General features: G+C 36.8%; 4 protein-coding genes across 6 annotated transcripts; 3 read left to right on the forward strand and 1 right to left on the reverse strand.

Annotated features, from left to right (window-relative positions):
- The first annotated feature begins 2222 nt into the window (after positions 1-2222).
- On the forward strand, positions 2223-3283 carry LOC107550863 (fibroblast growth factor-binding protein 1-like). Of its 3 annotated transcripts, none has more exons than XM_016232265.1 (2): positions 2223-2415; positions 2493-3283. In XM_016232265.1, the coding sequence occupies exon 2, from the start codon at positions 2532-2534 to the stop codon at positions 3132-3134; it is 603 nt and encodes a 200-aa protein (XP_016087751.1). In that variant the 5' UTR covers positions 2223-2415; positions 2493-2531; the 3' UTR covers positions 3135-3283. The 3 variants fall into 3 exon arrangements, with proteins under 3 accessions (XP_016087751.1, XP_016087752.1, XP_016087750.1); XM_016232266.1 differs by having other exon boundaries at positions 2223-2371; XM_016232264.1 differs by having other exon boundaries at positions 2378-3283.
- A 3617-nt stretch (positions 3284-6900) lies between these two features.
- LOC107550841 (annexin A5-like) lies at positions 6901-11652 on the reverse strand (the record flags this gene model as incomplete). Its single annotated transcript, XM_016232243.1, has 11 exons — positions 6901-7246; positions 7319-7441; positions 7653-7711; positions 8353-8448; positions 8535-8628; positions 9320-9370; positions 10088-10167; positions 10514-10604; positions 10758-10871; positions 11255-11349; positions 11586-11652. Coding segments are annotated over 11 exons (930 nt in total), but the record flags the coding sequence as incomplete, so codon positions are not given.
- Positions 11653-15210: 3558 nt separating this feature from the next.
- LOC107550842 (Bardet-Biedl syndrome 7 protein-like) lies at positions 15211-18843 on the forward strand. Its single transcript, XM_016232244.1, has 10 exons — positions 15211-15724; positions 15891-15956; positions 16503-16608; positions 16702-16818; positions 16893-17023; positions 17156-17240; positions 17370-17472; positions 17591-17783; positions 18600-18674; positions 18769-18843. The coding sequence occupies exons 1-10, from the start codon at positions 15689-15691 to the stop codon at positions 18841-18843; spliced, it is 987 nt and encodes a 328-aa protein (XP_016087730.1). The 5' UTR covers positions 15211-15688.
- Positions 18844-19025: 182 nt separating this feature from the next.
- On the forward strand, positions 19026-22738 carry ccna2 (cyclin A2). The gene is made up of 8 exons (XM_016232245.1): positions 19026-19067; positions 20278-20503; positions 20600-20706; positions 20809-21032; positions 21576-21780; positions 21867-21980; positions 22163-22296; positions 22369-22738. Exons 1-8 carry the CDS (start codon positions 19026-19028, stop codon positions 22418-22420), a joined length of 1104 nt encoding a protein of 367 aa, XP_016087731.1. The 3' UTR covers positions 22421-22738.
- Positions 22739-24981: the final 2243 nt, after the last annotated feature.

Here is a 24981-nt window from a genome sequence, read left to right on the forward strand (position 1 = left end):
AAAATCAAACCTGCTTTAAAACCCAGCAACACAACTGTAGATGTACAACTTTACAACAGCAACACTGCTTTAACAAAAAAGCAAAACAGCAAGGCTTATTTGACATCAAAACAAAAATAATAAAAATGCTGTCTAATCACTCTTGTGGTACTTTGATGTCACACACCGAACAGTCTGTGCACCTTTTGTGTTTTATTAGGAGACGCACAATAGTTCTTCTGTGGCTTTATAGGTAATATTTTCACATACACAATTTAGCAAAATCAGACAATATTGTGTCTAATATATACCACAATATTAACTTCTTATTATTGAATTGTTGTAAATAAATAAATAAATCACATTTGCAGCTGGTCAGTGTTCAAAAAATGCTGGGAAATCACTTCATGTAGCCCTACAAGAGTGATTACTGATAAACTGTCTGAAAAAAAGAAAGTCACGTTTTAGAGAAGAAAAAAATCACCCACTGACTTTCAAAGCTGCTACATAGTAACGACTTTCTACTTCGAGGATCTTGATAGAAATGTAGTGGAGTGAAAAGTACAATATTTGTCTTTCAAATGTAGTCAGGTTAAAGTCATAAGTTCCCAGAAAAAATAATACTCAAGTAAAGTACAGATACTCAAAAAGTGTACTTAAGTACAATACTCAAGTAAATGTACTTAGTTACTGTCCGCCTCTGCTAACAGCATGTAGGTTTTGGACTGACGGAGAGAAATGGAGGTGTGTGTTACGACTGGTAAGACTTTGGGAACACCATCAATATATTCTTATGTATTGTAAATGTACAGACTCTAATGTTATCAGAATTGACAAGATTACACTGCTAGTCATCAATGAATTTAGATGTTGAGCATAATGCTGGCATGTTTTGTTCTCCAACTGTAAACTATATGATGAGGAACTTCATGTGTACTGAATACTATAGGTGTATTAATCTTGCTATGTTATATATTTATGAGTGCTAACCAATTATGGGTCAGCATTTCTGAAAGCTGTGGAGCCACAGGTCACTTCAGACTGTAATAGATCAATTTGAAAAATGTGTAATGTAGCCTACATTAGATATATCTCTGTGTCTACTACATTTTATAGTGAAGTAGGTGATACTCAAATGTATAAATGTTTTGTGTTTGTTCTGAATAAATGTTGGTTCTTTACCATTTCTTTTTGTGTGAGAGTGATTTGCATGAGTGTGAAAGTAGAGGGCGCTATTGTGTTAGAAAATACTTCGTATCTGAGAAACGTCTTTCAAATGCAGGTCTGAGGGCATTTACCATACAAAATTTTATGGTAACCATAGTCCACCAAAATACTGTATTCAGTTGTTCATACAAAATATGTTATGCTATGTAGGCTATTTTATTACTGTTTAAAAAGTTTAATTCATAGAAAGGTTGTTACAGTAGGGCAGGGAGCGGTTTATATGTTTGCTAAATTTACATATGCCTATTATACAATGTTTGTACAAAATTTAGGCTATTCACATACAGATAATTTTATCATGTGAGAGTGAAATAAAATACATATAGGCCTATAGTTTCAGTAACAAGATGCTGTCTGTTGCTAATTGTAAATAGTGTTTGATTCGTTAATTGTTCTTTTGAGTCGGATCTTTTCGATCAGTTGAAACAGTTCATCGGTCTGAACGATTCTCGAGTCAACAACTCATGACTCGAATCGAGAACCGTCTTTACCGAGCATGCCCGATTCATGTTGATCCGAGAACAGAGTGAGCTGATAATATAACTTTCATGTTCTATTTAAATGGTCGCAAATAGCCTACGAGTTGTCGACAACTTGGAAGTTGCACATTAACTTAACATTAATTGTAGTTATGACTGAGATCATTGGATATATTTTTGACACCTAACAGAGTATGACAGCATGTATAGCCTAGTAATCGCCCGAGTTCGGCAGATGACTAAATAACCTGTCGCCATGGCGGAGAAGAGAACCGTTTCATTAGTGCATGGTAGGTTATTAATTTTCATTTTTGTAAATACAGCTGCATTATTCGCTGTTGCAGGCTGTTCAGTCTTGTATATTTGGTCATTGTTGAATTATTGTAGCATTTACCCATTGTCGTATTTCCTGTTCTCCGACCGAGTCCGACTGTTCAAAAGAACCGATTCGCCGAAATGAATCTTGGGTCGGCACTTTACGTGTATTGTAGTTATTATGAACAGTCCTTAAGTTGTAACAGTTTGGCAGAACATTCACATGAAAGCTACCATTTTATGGAGTTTCTTTTGTACTATGCTGATCGCTTACGAATGATAAATAAACCTAGACATGCCATCAAAAGTCATCGCTTGCCAAATGACTAATATCCCAGAACAAGACGCGTGCAAGAGTGTGCCTGAGGGAGGTGCGTGCGCGAGATGCTCTATAAATGGCAGTCACGAACTTTAGGTGCGAAACCAAAGATTTCACAGCTCTCTTGTATTGTTTTCGGTAAAGCCATTTGTGACCACAAATGTCACGTCCAGTTTTTCCTGCAGTTGTTTGACAGTAATTCCGGTGAGGACATGAAATGCGTGACAGACATTGCTCTCGTTCTGACCTTCGCCTGTATCGTGCAGCAGTTCGCACAGGTGAACAGCCTGAGAGACAGAGGGAGGAGAGCGCACACAGATGGGAAGGGGAAGAGAAGGGGTCAGCAGAATGCAAGTGGCCTGAAAGGAAGGTTCTCGCTGAAGGACGGAGCGCGGTGCTCGTGGCGCGCGGCGCGCGGGGATGATGTGTTTGTATTGGGAGTCACGTGTAAAACTGGGGCAAAGACTTTCGGCTGCGAATATGTAGCGAAGCCCACAGCATGTCAACAATTCGCATCCAATACCAAAGCCTACTGGAAACAGATCTCCCGTTCTCTGAAAAAGCAGAGAAGATTGTGTCGCGACTCTACGGCGATGGTCAAAGCCGGTATGTGCCGGAGAGCGCCCACGGAAGCGCACTTCAGACTGAAGGACACGCGGCCCTCCTCCAGAGTCCCGTTACCGACAACCGCGGGGAATAATCACTGTCCTGACCGGATCGAGAGGCTGAGAGTGGCCGAAGAATACTGCAGCAGCGCCTGGTCTTCACTGTGTACATTCCTCTTCTTGATGCTTGAGAATGATGAATGCTCGTGATTGACTTTGAAAAGACTTTTTCAAGGCAATTTTATATTATATTAACTTCTGAATTAAATTAACTTCTTGCACTACTTACACTTTTTTCCTATTTTGTGATTCATTATTAGCACTTTAAATGAACTTTACTTAAATATGGCCAATATCCACACAAAAAAGACATTAATTCAGAAGCTGGAGGTTCATACCAAAATATGACACCGTGTATTTACATTTTGGTTTGCATAATATGAAAGTAATATGGTGACAAAAATTGGAGAGAGAAAAAATCAGTAGTTCTTCTGAAACTGTCTGCGCAAGAAAATAAAACCTGAGATCACCTGTGCGGAGAAACCAGTGAGCTCCACAAGATAAAATGTCTAAAGAAACATACTAAATAATGTCTTGTCAAATAATGAACAAAGATGTGTAAACGTTTGTTTGAAATATCAAAATTCAATAAAGTCCCCACTGTGACAGTAAAAAGTAAATGTGTGTTTGTATGTTTGGTGTCTAGAGACATGGTTGAATGGATATTGGTGTTTGTAATCGTACTGAGTGAACTCTCTGGAGTTGTTTTATTTTATTTTCTCTATTAGCCTATCTCTTATCCTCACTTGAATATGAATGTTCATGGCGGTTTGCAAAGGTTGTTCCAAGCATGGAAACTGGCAAGTGTAGAACTTAATACTTTGCTCCTATTACTTTGACCCAGATAGATCTCAAACCTAATCCTATTGATGGAGGTATGTAAGTGTGTGTGTGTGTGTGTGTGTGTGTGTGTGTGTGTGTGTGTGTGTGTGTGTGTGTGTGTGTGTGTGTGCAAAGTAGGGTTATTATTGTTAACCAAAAACTTTAAATAAAATTGAAATAAAATAAATGATAACTGAAAATAAAAAATTAACTAACATAAAAAAATTTAATAAACTAAAACTAATTAATGAACATTTAAAATTCATATAAAAAATTAATTCAACTGCATCTCTGCATGACTTGTAGCTTTATCTCAGGTGAAGAGTTGTGTGTGTGTGTGTGTGTGTGTGTGTGTGTGCAAAGTAGGGTTATTATTGTTAACCAAAAACTTTAAATAAAATTGAAATAAAATAAATGATAACTGAAAATAAAAAATTAACTAACATAAAAAAATTTAATAAACTAAAACTAATTAATGAACATTTAAAATTCATATAAAAAATTAATTCAACTGCATCTCTGCATGACTTGTAGCTTTATCTCAGGTGAAGAGTGGCTGTTTGTTCTTGCACGTATTTATAAGTAGAAACACTGAATGACTTTAGTGGTTTAAACCCAGATTAATTACTCCAACAGTGATCATTGCATTCCAGCTCGAGCCATGTGCTTCTTTCCTACTAGTCATTACAAGAATTCTTGGAAATGGTTATTCTGCAAGTTCCAATGGGTGAACAAATGCAGTATAGAGCCCATGTTAACAAAGTTCAGAGCGGGAGAGATGTCAAAACAACATGAACATTAAAAGCCTTAATTAGGCTTAATATTATTGTTAGCTATTTTTTATGATTGTTTGGCATAATTACTGTTATTGTAATTCATTTTGTTATGTTTGCTTTTACAGTTTTACTCTTTCTTACAAACGAACCCTCTGAATTGTTCTATGAAAGCAATAAATTACTGTTTTGAAGCTTCACATATAAACATATTTCAGGAAGCGGCTCTCTCTACAATACAAGTGGTCAGCCATGAACCAAACATTCAAGTACACAAAACTGATTTTAGCCTCTTGTGGGTTTTTGGTTGCCATACCAGCCTGTGATTATGACATTAAACACATTCACACATGTTGTGGCCTCTCCTTTCCAAAAACAAGATTCCCACCAAAATTATGAACACGTTCAGAATCCATTATTGCAGTTTGCTGATGTTTTCAATCTGTCATTTAAAGAAAATCAACTGAAACATTTCTGGACTTCTAACTTGCAAGAAAGATAACTCAAGAAATAAGACAGTTTTAATACAGATAATGGTAGAAATTCACAAATTTGCACACACACCCTTGGACATTGAGTAAAATGTGTTTACTAAACAGAACAGCAGAGGGAACATCTAGTGGAGTACAAATGCGCCCAAACAGGTATTCACATGAAGAATTAGTTTGCCTGTATTCCCATATAAATACTTGTTGCGTGACATTTAAGAATAAAATAATTGCTTAGATTTCAGTTCTTTGCTCTTTTCATCTATTAATGAAGGTGTGGTGCTTACTTAAGTGTAGGATGCCAAGCGCTTTCTTCTCCCACTGAGATTAATTCAAACACTGCTCTCATGTAACCTCTCAAGGGGATCTTTTCCTGGTGGGTCCTGTAGGGTGTGGTTTCGTGAACATGGCCTGAGGTGGCCTGATCTCACACCCTGACATTCTGAATACTGATTGGCTAAAATAATGAACTTAATAAATTCCATCCTGGAATTAGGGGCTTTGTGCTGAAAGTGCCAGCTTTGGGATTTAGTAAAGCGATTTAGAGCTTGTATCCACACATTCCACATGGCACACATATATAAGAATGCGATCTTATAAGAGTCTCAACATCTTTGTAGCTCATACTGAGTTAAGAAATTTAATATTCAGCTGTAGGCCTATACTGTACAAGTAAAATAACAGTCACCTAAACTAATATAAATACATCTTCTTTGAATACCGCAGGAATGCATTTATCAGGTTATGTATGGTTTCAGTCTTGCTGAAGAAAAATATCTGAGGCAAACCCTTTGATCCCACATGATATGTCAGTGGTAATGTATGAAGTAAAAGATTAGATTTCCCAGTGGGCCATTGACGCTGAAAAGAATTGACATAAAAAAACCAGGTCAAATATGCAAATCAAAATGACGTCAAAACCTTGACATGATGCTGATTTGATGTAAACTGAATGTCAAACACATACCTACATATACATCAAAACCAGTTTCAGTGGGGGAATAAATTGCCGCAGAAACTGAATTTAAAATGATGTTACAAAGTCTTGACTAATATTTGATGTCAAATTTATAACAAGTTGCCCGCTGGGTTAGGTGAAAATTACTTATTAAATTTCCCAAACACTCTACAAAATAAGTAGTGGAAAATTTTAGTGAAATAAAAAATGTGGATGTCTTGATATGAAACCACAGTAACAAATATGTCATACTTTGTGTTGAGATTATGAAATAAAAGTTACTTGTTTGTGTTGTGTGTGTGTGTACATGTTTATATATCCTGGTGGGGACTTAAACCTGACTACACACAGACTCATGGGGACTCGTGTGACGGTGGGGACCTAAATTGAGGTCCCCATGGGTACAAAAGCTTATAAATCATATATAAATTAGTTTTTTTGAGAAAGTAAAAATGCAGAAAGTTTCCTGTGAGGGGTAGGTTTAGGTGTAGGGCAAAAGAAAATACGGTCTGTACAGTAGAAAAACCATTACGCCTATGGAGAGTCCTCACAAGGTGTGTGTGTTTGCGTGTTCTCAGGGAAGGGCCATTTATCTTGTTAACTCCCTTGCTTATCCCTTCAGTAATTTTCATTTGTGTGACTTAAGCTATTGTAAGTTTAACTTTAGCAGAAAAATATTTTAGAATGATAATATTAATACAGGAGGAAATCATCTCAAGAAAAACTGCACTTGATGGGTCAAAAAAATATGCTGAGGGAGAATATGAACTATTTGTTAGAGCAATACTGCCATCTAGTGGAAAAAGTATTATTTTGGTCAACAGAAACAAAACGAGGAACTGCATATGAATTTACAAAACATCAATATGGTCCGTAATAACATTTTATTTTCAAGTCTTAACACAATTTTGAAACAATACACCAACCAAAACAATTAATTAACCTTTCTGAAACCATTAAGTTCTGTTAGAGAATCAGTACACAAACATCACACCAAAACCATTACACTACCCTCCTATTCTCCAACACTGAAACTACTTACTCTCAAATCATAAAACATAAAAGATGTCAAAATAAACACAAATGAAAAAATGAGCAAAAGAAACCTGAAGATCATATATGGACTTAAACTGATGTAAATAATTAGCACAAATGTTTTTTCTAATCATTACCACCACACAGGTAGTGCAGGGCCTTCTGGTAATCTCCTTCAGTGTCCTCCTAAAAATAAGGGTAAAAGCAATGTTAAGATTTATTTGTGTTTGTGACAAAGTGTGTGTTTGCATAACTTGCCTGTATAGTGCTGTAGAGTGATTCTCCAAACTTCTTCTTGTATATCGCTCTGATGTCCAGCATATCCCGCTCACTTCTGGACACCATTATCCTTATGAGAGACTTATCATCAGTGCCAGCACGCTGTAAATAAACAAACCAATAATCTGTGAAATCAGTTGTTTTATTATCATTCAGACCAACACATTAATTTAATAATCAGGCCACGAGTTGTTTTTATTTTTCCACTTGGAGTGTCAGCAATTGATAATCCAAAATGAGCAGCAAATGATCCAATTCATGATCAGAGGAGGAAAAAAACAGATGAGAATTTCATGGAAATAAGCCTTCATACCCGCATAGACTCTCGAATGGATTCGGCAAAATAAGCAGGCACACTTTTTGCACACTTAACTAAAGGGGGGAGAGAGAGAAACATAAGATTTACATTTCAGTTAAAGGGACAAGTCACACTCCAGTGTCATTATTTACTCAACCTCATGTTGTTCTTAACCTGTATGCTATTATTAAAGTTATATAATATCAACAGTGATCATAAATATCATAAAAGCACCTTTATGTGTGGAACAGACTGACATTCAGGTTATTTTTCACAGATTATCTTCAAAAGCAATATTGTCAGGAAAAAAAGAGACAAATTTCAGTTCATTCCTCACAAAAATTGGCTTCAGAAGACTTGATATTTGGAGTGTTTTTTGTTTTGTTTTTTTCTTTGCCTTTTTGTTTTTTAAAATTTATTATTAGACCATGGTTGATGAAAATTGAACTGATCTTGAAGTAAAAATTCTCTAAAAATTTATTCCACAGAAAAAATAACAGCATAAGGTCCTGGAATGACATGGTGAGTGTTACTTTTCTTTGCATTTTCTTGGATCTTGTGATCTTCTTAGTGCACATTTTTATTCAAGCAATTGAATCTATTTTACCAGACCGAACTTTGCATGAACTATTCTTTTAAGTTTCATCATAGAGTGATGGTTCAGTCCATCCAAATAGCAAATTTACATTTAGCCACACAACAGGGATTTTCGTACCCACAGCCAGCAGCAGTGCTTCCAGGTTCCCAGTGCACTCATCTTTTATGCTCTCTTCAATGTCACAGCCGGCAATCTTTTTGTAGGCATCAAACACTGAAACAGGGACACAGAAGCCATTAGGATGGCCCTTCAAGGCAGTTCTGAACGCATCAAAAGGCTTTGAACACACAAGCGTGCACCTTTTCTCAGGTGTTCGGCGCTTCTGTTGCCGAGTATGTTGATGAACTTTTCCTCGTCCGTACCGAATTTCTCCTCTCCGGCCGCAAACAGCTCCTGAAACACGATCAATGAACAAACACTTCTAAGGTTCGCAACTTAAACCTGAGGATCCAGTTACGTATTTTCCATGTTTACATCAACATACATTCGCAACTCTAATGATTAATCAAATACAGCTGGGTGCAATTTATAACAATGGATTCAAATCCCTTGCAATTTAAGTTGTGAAACACAAAAGGAGATATTAAGCACAATGTCCAAGCATCTGTGTTGAGTATAATAAAAGTGGATAGCGATTTACAGTACACTACCAAGCTCCCGAAAGGAGACGATAGCACCATAAAAGCTCAAACAAATCATATTGTTTTAGAAGACTTGTAATAAAGTGAATCAGTCATAGACTATTTTATGATGGGCTTTTTGTCTTTTTTGGAGCTTCACAGCATACTTCACCATCCACTTTACATGGAAAATATATGCTTTGATATTCTACCTAACGTCTCCTTTAGTATTTCACAGGAAAAAAAATATATTTAAAATATGAGGGTGCGCAAGTGACAAAAATCACACAAAATGAAAATTACACTCTTTCTTTTGAGGAACACAAAAGAAGGTATTTTATTTTAACATTAATGTTTTAACTGTTCATAGACATTTTTGTGAGGAGTAAATGTTTTATTTTAAGGGTAAACTGTCTTTTTAAGAAATTCATAATACTATATTCACTCATGACTATGAACTTTACCTTTGCATCTTTCTCCACTCTGCTCTCATCCACTCCCTCCTCCCTGTTTCCCTGAGTATAGGAACAGAAACATAACCAAGGTCAGAGGACGTCACGGAAACATCAGCCCTCCTCCATCACCGCAAATATACTGAGACGGGGCATGGAATTTTTCCTAACCTGGTAAGCTCCAATATTGAATTACCCACACTTTACCCCTGAGAACCATTTAATCTTCTCAACAACATTTAACTCAAGAGCTGTTTTAATCACTTTAAGGATGACTTCACTGGTGCTCATGTTATCATTCCAAGAGGAAGCTGCTCTGTTTCATCTCTCTACCTTTTTTAGTATCCTCTCCCATCTCTTGCCCTAATCAACACATTGACTGAAATTGTATATCACAGTATGAGAAATTTTATATACTGGTAATTTAGTATTGATAGATATATCATGAAAATAGTTATTTTTGCTGGAAATTATACTAGGAATGGTTAATATATGTGTCAATGTCTCACACGTACATTTTTGATAATCCAGTTAATTAAATATTTTACAAATTAAAAGTACTAAATACTTTATTAGATTTTTTGACCTCATTTGATTATTTATTTTAAATGTGCTGCACAAAATCTATTATATACTTCATTCTACTTTTTTATATACTCTTTTTTTGTGCTCTCTCTCTCTCTCTCTCTCTATATATATATATATATATTTCTGATTATAAATTTCTTTTGGCTCTCCTTTATTTTTGATTTCTTTTTAAACTGATAGCCATTTCTTTACCTGTGCAAGGATCACCAACAACCTCTGGTAATGTCCTGACGTATCACCCATGATGTCTTTTTCCAGCTTGCTTCCATATTCTAGGTCAAGACACATGAGACGGGATCTATTGACAGTTTACACTTATCTCGACAATTGCTGCTTATTGGTCCCATTGGATTAGTTTGATGGGAAGGGATCAGTTGTAACAGTGATGCCTTCTAGAGACTTGAGCTCCATATGGCCTGTTTGTTTGCAATACAATCAGTAAGGCATCTTTGCAGAAGGGAAACCCACAGTTTTACAAAAAAAATTGACCCTTACCATTTGAAATGTATTATTTGGAGTGTTCAAAGTAAATATAAATAGACACGATCATGCATCAACCTTACAATAGTGGGACATTTTCATGTCAGCCGTACCCTGTGCCTGCATGATGAATGTTACCTTTCTTATAAGCTTTGGCAATATCTTTTATCTCATCACATGTCCTGGATGCCAGGATCTCGATTAAAACTTCATCCTCTGTACCCACTCCCTGTAAGAAAATTAAAAATTAAAAAGATAACCAATCTAAAATGAGATACGCTCAAGTTTATCATAATGGAAAAGCATTTTCATAACAATGTGTTTTTTATTCATTCTTTTTCTAGTTTTTAATTGTATAGACGATGGAAATGTTTGATGTTACCTTGATGGCTTTATGGAGTTCATGTGCATCATATAATATGGATGGATACATGAGGGCCACGATGAGATCCTCTAACTTCCCTCCCAGCTCTGACCGTAAGTCTTTCCTTAGATCCTGAAAACATGAGCCAAGAGGCAAAAGAAAATATATTGCCCATTAAACTGAAGATGTGAAACTCATTAGCATTTTATCATTGTTTTAGACTTTCATGACAGCACTGAATTATATCAACATCAATAAGAGGATGTGTGCAAAACAACAGTTCAAAATGAATAATCTTGATGTACTGCTATTGATGCACAGCAGTGCTTCTAAGCAATTGAATGGAACAACAATCATGTTTAAATACCTTTTGTCTTAACTTTGAACAGCATTTTTATTGTGTTATCATTTTCAGAAGAAGATGTACTTAAAGTGAAAAGACATTTTTACATAATTTAGATTCAACAAACTAATTATTCCTTGTTTGACACTAGATAATAATGTCATTTGCTCACCTTGCCAAAAGCCTTTTTATAGGCTGCTTTTATTTCCTGTCTCTGGGCATTACTGCGAGCTGCCAGTAACATGAGGATGACATCTTCATCTGTGCCTGAAAATAAAGCATTATAGAAGAGGGCGAAAGTAAGATATAGTGTAAGAGTGAGCTGAAGATGTTTTTCTTTAGTCCACTGATCAGTATAATTTGCTAACAGCAATGACCAGTTATCGCATGATAGTTAGTTACCACTATGTTCTGGCTAATTATGATTGCTAATTGTGGAAGGAAAAACCACCTAGATCTTAACAAAAAGGGGTGAACTCTCTTAAAGGTCTTGTGAAACTTACCTATCCCTTTCATGGCCTTGCGTAAAACTTCTGCATCATGCTTTGCATTGAAGTTCACAAAGGGTTTCAGGCAGCACTATGTTCAGTTCTGGAAAAGAAAAGAAAAAGAGTAGGCTACATAAAGTTATCATTATCAGAACAGTTCAGCAGTAATTGAAACTCATTACGTTGTGATGTGAAATTTCACGTCCTAGAATCCACAGTAGCTAAATGGCTTTAAGACTGTACATAAATAATTCCTGTCATTTACTCATTTAAGCTACGCTGTTACAATACGTTATCTATTCAGGACAGCGAACATCCCTACCTGTTGCTGTATTCAGTCACCTGTGCGCGAGAGGTCAGACTTCTGGCGCGTGTCAACAGTCAGCGAAGTTGTTGTAGCTGGATGAAGGACACGCCCTCAAAACCAGTTGTCAATCATATTGACTGACGTGGAGAACACAGTAAGACGATAGTTGTCAATACTGTAGGCTTTATATTCGGTGTCCTTGTCTTGGTGAATTTATATTTCTCATCGTTTAGTAGACAAAAGGGTTTTAATTATTGTTATTCAAAAAAAGTCAGTAGTTATAGAGGAATGACCATGAGATGCGTAGATCCGTTTGAATCTCTTTTACAGCAAAACTCCAAACGTCCACAGGTGGCCAGTACAGGGCCAAATTTGGGCACTTTTTATCTGTTATATATATAATACATATGTATATAATACATTTAATTTTGCTACATTTCCACAACAATGTAATTTCCATCACATGTCTCGTTTGTTTTGGATAACTTCATAGCTATCAGAATATGTATATCAGATATGTAATAAATAGCAATAAAGAATATGTATTTTTGCATACTTATTTTTTATTTTATTTTTTGCATTATAGCTAGTGTACTTTGGTTCAACTGTATAAGTTGTTGTTTGTGTGCAGACTAAAGATGTTCTAAATGTTTTCTTAAGATGACGTTCAGATGATGTTTGCTCAGCTTTGAACATAATCAATAGTTTGAATATTATTCATTATAAAAGCATCAGGCTTTGACAGAAGTAATAACCAGAACACGGAGAACCCCTCTCCGAAAACTGATTGATGGGCAATATAGTAGATATATTGCTTTGGCCTTCCTTTAAGAATTATGGTTTTGTCAGAGCCTTTTAATGATATGCTTATTTTATTTATGTGATTTATACACCACTTCTACACAGCAAAATAAACCTTACTTTTCTGTTTTAAGGTGATGTGTAAATAAACCATGCTCATTGCTTGCCAGGCAAGAGAGAGACAGGAATATTAAGAGTAATAATTATCAATCAATTACTAATGCGTCAGTGGCTGAAGTGCACTAAAGTTCACTCATACTACATGTAAGTATCCCTCATCAAATAGAAGAACCCTGCTGTTTGTTTGGCTAAATTGCTCAAGTATGCAGTGTGGTGTGAATTTAATTTTCTCACTTCATCATGCACATAAACACACAATGTGAGTGGTTTAATAAAAGCAACAGAGTTTACTTCATTGGGATTCATGCTGATTGAACCATGCGTGCACACATACATGCAAAGTATATCATTTGTTTTAGGTTTTTTGGTTTACTTAACTTTATTCACTTTAGTGTGCCAAAGAAAGGACAATAAAAGATTACTAAAAGAGAGGCAAGAAAGCAGAGTAAAAAATATAAAAAGGCACACTTTTTTTGTTTTACAACACAAACATTATGTCTGAACATTAAACAGTATTGAGTATGACAGGTCTCCATTGTTAGTTAGCAATTCCAAAAGGAATTCAGGGTTGCATTATGGAAAATCGTTTTTCAATTGAGACATTTTCTCAATATGCGACATAATTGATTTCACTCTTTTATTCATAAATAACCCTCTTCATGCCAAGAACAAACAGTAGAAAAAATCTATTCCTTAAACTAGTTAGCAGACATATTGACTGACCTTTTAATTAATCTGTGTGTGTGTGTGTGTGTGTGTGTGTGTGTGTGTGTGAATAGTACTGGCTTTACAAACTATATGTTGAAACTCTGTCTAGTCAGTAATCTATTTTTACAAAGAGCTGATGTCAGAATAACATTTTTATCAGTAAAAGAAAACACGCATTTCCTAAACAGAATTGTGTCTGCTGAAACACAAAGCATCTGCCATACTATAGATTAATAAATAGTCAGTAAATACATCTCACATTTCCATTGCAAAGCTTTAAAAGTCCTCAATACAATTTTTCATTCTTTCATCCATCCCAGGCACAGTATTTACTGTCACTTCTTTCATTGTCCAGCAGCTTCAGAAATCAGAGCTGTATGCAGATCCTCCAAAAGTCTCTTTTTTCATCTTTATCCATGATGTTTCTCTCTCAGAACACACGATGTCTGCGGGAGCCCAGATGTGGCTGCAGGGTGCTATTGCCTACAGAGTTCCTGAGCTGTTTCAGCAGCATCCACAGAAGAAGTCCCATCAGAACCAGCAATACTGTGAAGAGCCCCACATACACACTTAAGTTCCAGCCCCATCCTGCTGTAAGAGGCAAGGAGGTGGATGCCACCAGGAACCTCCTCGGGGAGGGCATCAGTTGCAATAAAATTGCATAAAACTACTGCAGCTCTTTACAGATTCCTGAGATCAAGCAGTGTGACAGTTCATTCGCTTGCTGTGTAAGATTTACCAATGACAGGTGCTCTTCAAGTCTTCTGTCATTAAATCTTTATAATCCAAAAGGAAGCATGCTGTGTCTCTTTGGTGTTGTGCAAAATGAGAATGATGCTTGAAGTCCTCTCTGCAGCTGCGCCCCCTCCTACTGTTGTTGAGTCACATCCACACCCCTTCATCCACTCCTGTGTGTGACCAAAATGTCCCCACAAAATAAAACCTAAAATGGCCATTAAAAATGCTGAATAATCTAATAAAGAAAATCCATGTTTATATGTTATATATAAAAACATCAACAAAAGATCAATATGATTGGGTTTCTTAAGCCAGCCTTTGGTCTGTTTGCAGGTTTTCAATGGGTTTTGGACACTTTCAGCTGAACACCAACCTAGCTTGACCAGTCTGGGATACCAACTATGCCTAAAACCAGACAAAAATTTATTATTTTTAATAAATAAAATTGATTATAAACAAAATGAATGTCTTTTCAGCAGAGCTCCTCTAAGTTGTTGTTGACATATAGGCCTATGCTTCAATAACAAGGTGGACAAGATTAAAATTAGAACTAAATATCTGAGTTGAAATAGCCTAATTAATTAAATAACTATTCCAACTCAGGTTTTAATTATTTAATACCATTTAAATATTCAATTATAGGGAAAAATAGAACTAGAAGCATGATAAAAAAAAACATTTTATATACATTTATATAATGATTAGGAAATTATTTAATGTTTTTATCAGGCTTTTATGACATCTGGGGAAAAAATGTAGTTCACGTGCTTTTTTAAAAGCTTAAAGATAGACAGATAGATAGATAGATAGATAGATAGATAGATAGATAGATAGATAGATAGATGGATGGATGGATGGATGGATGGATGGATGGATGGATGGATTTAAAAATACAGTATTTTCAGTGTTTTGAAAGAATCTCATTACGTTTTCTGTTACCATGGTAACCAGAGATAGTTTGGGTGGCTGACAAACATGGCGCTGCTGAGGAAACGTGTTAGCTGCAAACAACAACACGTTTGCTGCTGCTATACTTAGCCGGATTATTATTTTTGTCCGCGATGGGAAGCATATCGTTTGGATACATGTCTATGAAAAGGCGGTCTAGTTTTTATTCCCCTACATGTTAACGTGACGTGAATGATCTTGTAAAGCGGACCAACTGACACAGCTAACATTAGCCACACCATCCGCAGCAGAATCAGCCACTAACGAACTAATCCGCAGGATAATCCAGTCGGCTGTGACGACTAGCCAGGACCACTGTGTTGTATGTCCATCAGAAAAGCTCGAAATATATATTTCTTTTTCAAAGTACTCTCTTGGGGAATGAATAACAGAACTGTACTGGAGCGTCTTAAAATATCAACGCTAAATAGAAAACGGTTAACTTAACCTGTGACAATTCAAAAGGATCTGTGTAGTGATTATTCTAACAAACGAGATGGAATTGAATTTAAACCACGTTGATTATCTCCAGGTAAGGTCTCAACATCTCTGTATTTGTACATCTGCTGTGATTTACAGTGGCAAATGGGCACTTGGTTGTTTAAAATGCAAACTTGTAAGGTCTGTGGCTGAGACATCTTAAATATTAATTATCAGAAAGGAAATTGACTATGGCCATGTCATCTTTGTTTTCTCAGGTTGGAGTGACATCTCAAAAAACCATGAAACTTCTCCCAACTGTGGGGCGAAAAGCAACTCAAAAGGTATATCTTCATCCCTTTGAAAATAATATAACAGGTTTAGCGTAAATCAAGCTTGTCAAGACCATCTGTTCACTGAAAAGAATTACTACCATTCATCATATAACACAAATAATATTACTCATTCCTCACAGTGCTGACAGTTATGCAAAACAACAACAGTAAATTAAAAGTAATTACATTGAACAAGGAATATTCTTTTAACAGGAAAGTCAGTCTTAAAACTTACTATCAAATCTAGGAAATAAGGTATTAATATCTGTAACAGAAATGTACAGTCTGATCAACTTTCCATAGTTTCAAGGGCTTAATGACGTTTCTGCTGTAGACTATTTTAGGGGCTTACTTTGTAAAACAAGGGTGCTAGAGATTAGATCCCACTTGTGAAAGAGCATTCGACGTGTCCTATTTATTTGAGCATGTGCTTGACATTGACACAATCATCACACGTCATACTGGCCACCCTTTATCTGTCCTTTGTTACATAATTATATCTGGTACTCATGATATCTGTTACTTGGTGACCATATCCAATATTTGATGCTCAAGTGCACAGTCATCCTACACTTTGTGCTCCATCAGGGCTCCGACCTTCAGTATGATGTAGAAGTTCCCGGACCTCCAACTGTTCTGGAACTTCTCAACAGAGATGGTGGTATGTGCTAAAAATCTGTTCATTCATTTTAGTGTGAAAGCATGTATTGGTTGAGTCTGAGAAATTGACAATGCATGACATCTTGATCTTTAGGAAAGGGTGGTGAGGAAGTTCTTTATGGAACAGCTGATGGGAAACTAGGTCTTGTGCAGATTACCAAATCTGGACCCATTACTAGTTGGGAACTGGATAATGAGAAGAAAAAAGGAGGTAGGAATTAGATAGTGAGAGGCTATTGCATATAAAAAATTGAAGCCATGCTAATTTGTATTGGTCTTTTCAAGGTGTGCTTTGTATTGATACCTTTGACATTGTCGGTGATGGTGTGAAGGACATCCTAGTAGGAAGAGATGATGGGACTGTGGAGGTCTACGGGTTGGACAGTTCAAATGAGCCAACACTGCGCTTTGAGAATGTGAGTGTCACATATAAATGACAAGTGATACATGGAACACCCTCATTTAGTCTCTGAACCATTAAGTAAGACCTTGACTCAAATTAAATTCTGCTACACTACACTTAATAGTCGTCTTTCCGCGTTTACAAGGTTTTGTCTGAGAGTGTCACATCGATCCAGGGTGGCTGCGTTGGAAAGGAAATGCATGATGAAGTTCTTGCAACAACTTACACAGGTTTGCTGTGACTGTTAGATAAAGGAATTTTACTGTGTGTTTTCTAAGAACAATACTGTGTGGGTGATGTCAGTATACAGTTTTATCATTCACCTGTGTTGACTGAGAAGTCATGTGCCTGGTTTCCAGGATGGGTGTCAGGTCTCACCACAGAGCCTCAGCAGATGGTAGCAGGCCCAGGAGATGAGATCAAGATGAGCCGGGAGACCCAGGGGAAGGTGGCTGCACTCAGGTACTACACATCCGGCTGAATGATGAATCTAAAACCGCAAAGATCTGTTTACTAAACCTGCCTAGATTTTAAAACACATTCTGACATGCCTAGTTTGGTCGTGCATGTGTTTGTACAGGGCAGAGTTAGAGCAGTTGCAGGTGAAAGTGTTGCAGGGGAGAGAAAAATACCAGCAGAGCTCTCAGTCCAGCACGGCTGTGTCCTCTGTGCCAGTCTTTAGCATCAATGACAAATTCGCATTGTGCCAGGATGATGCCAGTTACAGCCTCACACTAGAGGTGCAGACCGCCATTGACAACTTGCTGCTACAGGTGGGAGAAATACACCAATTCATCTTACTTTTATTTATATAAACTACTGTTCAAAAGTTTGGGGTTGGTAAGATTTTTTTTGCATTTTTGAAAGAAGTCTCTTTCGCTCACCAAGCCTGCATTTGTTTGATCAAAAATACAGTAAAGGCAGTATTATTGTGAAATATAATACAATTTTAAAATCACTGTTTTCTGTTGGCAAAGGTGAATTTTCAGCAGTCATTATTTCAGTCTTCAGTGTCACATGATCCTTCAGAAATCATTCTAATATGCTGATTTTGTGCTCAATAAGTATTTCTTGTTATTACCAACGTTGAAAACAGCTGTTCTCCTTAATATTTTTGTGGAAACTGTGACACATTTTTAAGGATTCTTTAATGATTGGAAAGTTCAAAAGAACTGCTTTTTTTGTGACAAAAAAAAAACAGTTTTACCTCACTTTTGATTAGATTAATGCATCCGTCCTGAATAAAAGTATTAATTTCTTTCAACAAAATCTTTTGAGTGTTAGTGTATGTTAAAAGTTACTTAAAGGTGTGCTTGATTAGTTTACTAGAAGAAATACTTCATTGCATGGAAACAATAACAACATTATTCAATGGGTCCTTTTATAGAATACATTTTAATATGTCTGGAATGTTGTATTGACCAATCAGCATTCAGAACTGAAACTATCCATTTTAATTAAAGATGTTTTGTAATCAAAGTTCTTCTGATCTTCACTAATTCAGCATCATTTTTACATGTGTTGTAATTTCAGCATTGTAAGACTGAAGTTTTATTCCATTTGCTTACATATGCTTTTGTCTTTGACAGAGTGATGTTCCCATTGACCTGTTGGATGTCGATAAGAACTCAGCAGTGGTCAGCTTCAGTGAATGTGATTCAGAGGTAAAGCACCTGTGTGTCACATCATTAAGCTTAAGTAATGACCACATCACATGCGTTTGCAAAACTGTCTTTGTTTGTTCATCTAACCCCACAGTCAAATGGGAACTTCCTCCTCGCCACCTACAGGTGCCAATCAAATACCACTGGTTATAGAAGTGCAGAAGACTGATTCAATGATGGCGGAGTAAAACCGTTTCAGCAGCTCCTGTGGCAGGTTGAACTTCCTCAGCTGGCAAAAGAAGTACAACCTCTGCTGGGCCTTTTTGACAATGGACTCCATGTGAGTGTCCCACTTCAGGTCCTGAGTGATTGTGGTGCCCAGGAACTTGAACACAGGTGATGTTTGGCAGAATGACAGCCTCCGTCACCAACATCTTTTATGGGACACAGAACGTGTGTAGAACTGGGGACCACAACAGTTAAAACACAGGTGATGTTTGGCAGAATGACAGCCAAATCATGCATTTGTCAAACATCACCTGTTTCCACATGAGTTCATATAGTTTTGTTACATTAACACTTCCCAGCTGCCCTTTTATTATTGCAACGGGTGCTGATTTTGAACAAACAGATTTTTTTCTTTTTGATTCAACACTATTCATTACACCATGAAAAAGAATTTGGGTTTTAATATGCTGCTAACACCAATAAGCATGACTGAAGAAAAGAAAAAAAAAAGACAACATTGATTTAACCTATATTTCGACTTAAAAAAAAAAAATCTATAAAACATTTGGGCAAACCTGTTGAAAAGCACTTGTGCTTTTCTGAAACTCAAACAGTTCTCATGGCACTAGCAAGATTGTGGGTTAAGTTCCCAGTGAAATGAACATGCATGAGCAACTGGGGACCACAACAGTTAAAACACAGGTGATGTTTGGCAGAATGACAGCCAAATCATGCATTTGTCAAACATCACCTGTTTCCACATGAGTTCATATAGTTTTGTTACATTAACACTTCCCAGCTGCCCTTTTATTATTGCAACGGGTGCTGATTTTGAACAAACAGATTTTTTTTCTTTTTGATTCAACACGATTCATTACACCATGAAAAAGAATTTGGGTTTTAATATGCTGCTAACACCAATAAGCATGACTGAAGAAAAGAAAAAAAAAAAGACAACATTGATTTAACCTATATTTCGACTTAAAAAAAAAAATCTATAAAACATTTGGGCAAACCTGTTGAAAAGCGCTTGTGCTTTTCTGAAACTCAAACAGTTCTCATGGCACTAGCAAGATTGTGGGTTAAGTTCCCAGTGAAATGAACATGCATGAGCTAAACTTGCGCTTTTAATGCAGTAAGTTTCTTCAGATAAAGGCACGTGATGAACAAATGTAACTACCCTCAGAGTATAGTTGACAAATTCTGTCAAACATCAGAACTGTATTATACATTGGTGTGCACATTCCAAATCATAGTGTTGATACTTTTGCGTATGTCTTCAAGACCTGAAAATAAGTCACTATTTCTAGAAAAACAAATGAAGTTTGAAATGGAAGTGCTACCAAATGAAGCTACTGCAAAAAGGGGGATATAATCACCCATGTAGTGTACAGGACTGGTTTTAGCAGCACTTTAATCCAGTTCTGTTTTTCAGCTCTCTGGGCCCCAAATTGCATGCAAATCTGAAGAACATGGCAGAAGCTTTGGAGAGAAACCCTCCACCAGGCCACCTGCTTTTCAGATCCATGTGGATGAGCCTGATGGTGCATGCTCTAAAAAAAGAGCAACCATGGATTGCTCCCCTCTCGCACTAAATCCCACCGTGACCCGCCTAAGGCAGCCCCTCGCCACTATCGATCTGCCAATGGAGGCCAGTTTTGGTAAGATAAACGACTAAGTTAAATGCAATGCCTATCCTGTCTTGTTGCTCTTTATAGAAAACATGAAATATAAAATGTACAATTCTCAATGCGTAGATTCTCCTATGGATATGTCCGTAATTGATGGTGAGGAAAGGCCCACAAATGTCAATGAAGTCTCTGATTACGCAACAGAAATACACGCACACTTGCGGGAAATGGAGGTGAGGATATGGAAGTTAAACGTTGCGTGTCAATTTTAATCGCACATTTTAATGACCCACGTCCTCTACTAATTGGCTCAATGTTTACGCTTTGTCACGCAGGTTAAGTCAAAACCAAAAGCAGGTTACATGAAGAAACAGCCTGACATCACAAACAGCATGCGTGCCATTCTGGTGGACTGGTTAGTGGAGGTGGGAGAGGAGTACAAGCTCCAGAATGAGACCCTCTACCTGGCCGTGAACTACATCGATCGCTTTTTGTCTTCCATGTCTGTCCTGAGAGGAAAACTACAGCTAGTTGGCACAGCTGCTATGCTTTTGTCTTCGTAAGTATCATTGCCTTAAAGGGATAGTTCACCCAAAAATGAAAATTTGATGATAATCTGCTTAGCCCCAGGGCATCCAAGATGTAGGTGACCGTTTCTTCAGTAGAACACAAACGAAGATTTTTAACTCAAACCATTGCTGTCTGTCAGTCATATCATGTAAGTGAATGGGAATCACTGCTTTGAGTCAAAAACATGCACAACCAAAACCAAATTAAACCCTGCGGCTCGTGACTATGCATTGATGTGTAAAGACACAAAATGTCAGTTTTGTTTTTTGATTTTTACCTCTGATGCACTGCAATGTCTGAACTGTCCGGAGCTTGCTTTATGGCGGATCGCAGACTTAAGTGCATTACCGCCACCCATCTCTCAAATGGACCATTGACACTCCTAAAAAAACGAAATACTGTTCAGTTTCTTGCACAGACCGATCGTTTTGTCTTTACACAATGTATCACGAGCCGCAGGGTTTAATTTGGTATTGGGTTGTTTTTTTTTTTTTTTTTCTTAACTGTTGCTCACACTTCTGTTTGACTGTAGGAAGTTTGAGGAGATCTACCCCCCTGAGGTGGCAGAATTTGTTTACATCACCGACGACACCTACACAAAAAAACAAGTGTTGCGGATGGAGCATCTGGTGCTAACAGTTCTCTCGTTTGATCTTGCTGCTCCAACAATCAATCAGTTCCTCACCCAGTATTTCTTGCACCAACCTGTGAGCAGCAAAGTGGAAAGCTTATCAATGGTGAGTGTTTCCTGCAGTTCAGTGATTACATTGTGTGGTGTATCCCTGTTATTGCACCGTTTTGACACTTTGTCGTCCCCCCCCAGTTTCTTGGTGAGCTGAGCTTGATAGATTGTGACACCTTCCTGAAGTACCTCCCATCTCAAACTGCTGCTGCAGCTTTCATTTTGGCCAATCACACAATTGCAGGTGGATCATGGGTAAGTCTGCACAATCAACTTGGGCAAAAACTAGGATGTTGGTCATTGTGTGAACATTATGCTAGGTTGAAAATCCCTTGGCTACCTGCTGGTTGATCGGTCAGTGTTTACATTATCAAACTGGTCCAATATGTTAATGCGCACGTGGGGTCTTTGTTTTTCCTCATAACTCTCTCTTGCAGTCGAAGGCACTTATTGAGATGACTGGCTACACTTTGGTGGATCTTATGTCGTGCATTCAGGATCTACATCAGATCTACCTCGGTGCTGCTCAGCACACACAGCAAGCTGTTAGGGAGAAATACAGGGGCTCAAAGTAAGGTCGCTTGCTCTACACATTCAATAGCTGTGTTGGCAATGGCTAATGTTTTCCTCTCGTTCCCTCCAGGTACCATGAAGTCTCTCTCATTGAGCCTCCAGAGAAGCTGATGCTGAACTAACCAGCTCACCAACATTGTGTTCATTGGTTCCATACCTCTATGGGAATTGTGCGCACTCTTTTTGATGCTTTATTTCCATAACTCCAATAACTGAAGCCATAGCCTCAATTTCAGGGCAATGGTGAAATCTTAGTGATCTGTACATTGATATTTGCAGTCCTTAAGGATTGTTTTTTTTTTTTTATATATATACATATAATGCTTGATACGACCAGATATTTGTACATTAGGTAATCAAGCATTGTTTTAATATTTTCAGTGTTTGTATTCAATTTTTATGAACGACTTCCAGCAATGCACTTTATCATTTAATTTTTAAGTAACCCTCCCTTTTACATCTTAATAAAAGTGCTGCTGGCCTTTTAGATATTTGTACATTAGGTAATCAAGCATTGTTTTAATATTTTCAGTGTTTGTATTCAATTTTTATGAACGACTTCCAGCAATGCACTTTTATCATTTAATTTTTAAGTAACCCTCCCTTTTACATCTTAATAAAAGTGCTGCTGGCCTTTTAATGTGTCTTGTTTCTATTCATGTTTTGTTGAGGTGGGAGGGCAGGGGATAAACTGATGCTGTCTTAAGGTCACTTAAATCTTACGGGATTTAAACAACCTGTTAAATTGGGCACTAAATGAGTACTACACTAATTTTGTAAAAGAGGCTGTCTTGTCATGGTTAAAGGGCATTGTTAGGTGCACTAGATTTTACAAATTAAACTTTATTTGAACCGCACATTATAAAAGTGGTTACTTATACTGGCAATTATTTAAGTTAAGCACTGCTTTGGGCATAACTAAATTTGAAGTCTTACACTTTTCCATCTATTTCTTTTGTAAAGTCACGGTAGTGCAAAAGTATCTCGTACCATTAGCACAAATGGGAATGCAAAAATGTTATGGTTTGACCACATCATGACCATAAGTGCTGCTTTTAAGAACTACATGATTAAAATTAATTAACTTAAATTCAGTAGGTGGCAATCTTTTGCTAAATATATAGTCAGTTACAGCATGTTTATGCACAGATATAACCGCTTCACCAGCAACCGACGCCACAAACTATCCTCAAATTTCATATGGCATTTCAAGAGGTTCTGTGGACCTGTTTAATGGGTGGTTGACCCTTTATCCCAGAGGAAGCTCACCCTAACACCTTTCAAGCATTTCCATCCCTGCTTCATTATCTTGATGTGAAAATTTAACAAAATATATAATAGTGGCACAGCAAAATCTTAACTTTTGCCAGAACAGTAACAGTTTTAAGAAACAGAAATCCTTATATAATTTACACTAGCCTAGGTATTTCAAATTATTTCTACATATCTTTATTGATTAAATTACATTGCTCAGCAAAAACTTTAAAATCTGAAATTAAACCACATTTGGTAGTTACAACTTAATGTTTTTTTATTCATCTACATAGACCATAGTTAAAAACAGAGGCAACTTAAGTAAATTCAGTAGGTGGCAATCTTTTGCTAAATATATAGTCAGTTACAGCATGTTTATGCACAATTATGAACCAGATATAACCGCTTCACCAGCAACTGACGCCACAAACTATCCTCAAATTTCATATGGCATTTCAAGAGGTTCTGTGGACCTGTTTAATGGGTGGTTGACCCTTTATCCCAGAGGAAGCTCACCCTAACACCTTTCAAGCATTTCCATCCCTGCTTCATTATCTTGATGTGAAAATTTAACAAAATATATAATAGTGGCACAGCAAAATCTTAACTTTTGCCAGAACAGTAACAGTTTTAAGAAACAGAAATCCTTATATAATTTACACTAGCCTAGGTATTTCAAATTATTTCTACATATCTTTATTGATTAAATTACATTGCTCAGCAAAAACTTTAAAATCTGAAATTAAACCACATTTGGTAGTTACAACTTAATGTTTTTTTATTCATCTACATAGACCATAGTTAAAAACAGGCAATAAATATAATCGCGACAACATGCCTTGAACAAGCAAATGACAAATTCTCAAATGCAGTTACAATTTGCCCTGACAATAAACAGAATTGAAGGCAAAAACTGAGTATAGGGCTCTACGCAATAGATGAGAATCACAAAATATTTGACAACACCTCGATCATATGTTCACATGAAAAAGGCATCCTCAAGTAACATCTGAAACTTCCTGAACCCAAATGGCATTCCGATCATTGTCAACTATTGGGAAAGGCTCAGGGCAAGGTACATTAAGTTTTTCAAGGTAATCCAGTACAATAAAAAACTTAGCAAGAACATATAAAAATGGAATCAAACTAAAAAAAACAGACAAGCCTAATGACTGCTGAAATGTGATTTCTCAATGTGTGATTTCATTAGAAAGACGAGCTATATCGCTTTACCCTAACAGTTAAGATTAAACATCTCAAGGGCTCCTCTCTACCCCCTGAAAATCAATATGAATATAAAAACTAATGAACTGAAAACAGTTGTACCCCTTATCAGACAACTGCACAGAGATACATCTTGCTGTTTTGTTTTTTGGATGTAGTCGATCAGATTGATAGTCTCTCCAAACATAGCAAATGCCTCAGTGCA

Source organism: Sinocyclocheilus grahami, unplaced genomic scaffold (assembly GCF_001515645.1).
Source record: "Sinocyclocheilus grahami isolate Dianchi unplaced genomic scaffold, SAMN03320097.WGS_v1.1 scaffold409.1, whole genome shotgun sequence".
Lineage (NCBI taxonomy): Eukaryota > Metazoa > Chordata > Actinopteri > Cypriniformes > Cyprinidae > Sinocyclocheilus > Sinocyclocheilus grahami.

Coding starts and splice junctions, on each gene's coding strand:
- LOC107550863 (XM_016232264.1), top strand. CDS start 2,385: ATGCTCTATAAATGGCAGTCACGAACTTTAGGTGCGAAACCAAAGATT.
- LOC107550842 (XM_016232244.1), top strand. CDS start 15,689: ATGGAATTGAATTTAAACCACGTTGATTATCTCCAG. Junction 15,957..16,502: donor GGCGAAAAGCAACTCAAAAG/GTATATCTTCAT, acceptor TTGATGCTCAAG/TGCACAGTCATCCTACACTT. Junction 16,609..16,701: donor ACTTCTCAACAGAGATGGTG/GTATGTGCTAAA, acceptor CTTGATCTTTAG/GAAAGGGTGGTGAGGAAGTT.
- ccna2 (XM_016232245.1), top strand. CDS start 19,026: ATGACAGCCTCCGTCACCAACATCTTTTATGGGACACAGAAC. Junction 19,068..20,277: donor TCTTTTATGGGACACAGAAC/GTGTGTAGAACT, acceptor TCTGTTTTTCAG/CTCTCTGGGCCCCAAATTGC. Junction 22,297..22,368: donor GAGAAATACAGGGGCTCAAA/GTAAGGTCGCTT, acceptor CGTTCCCTCCAG/GTACCATGAAGTCTCTCTCA.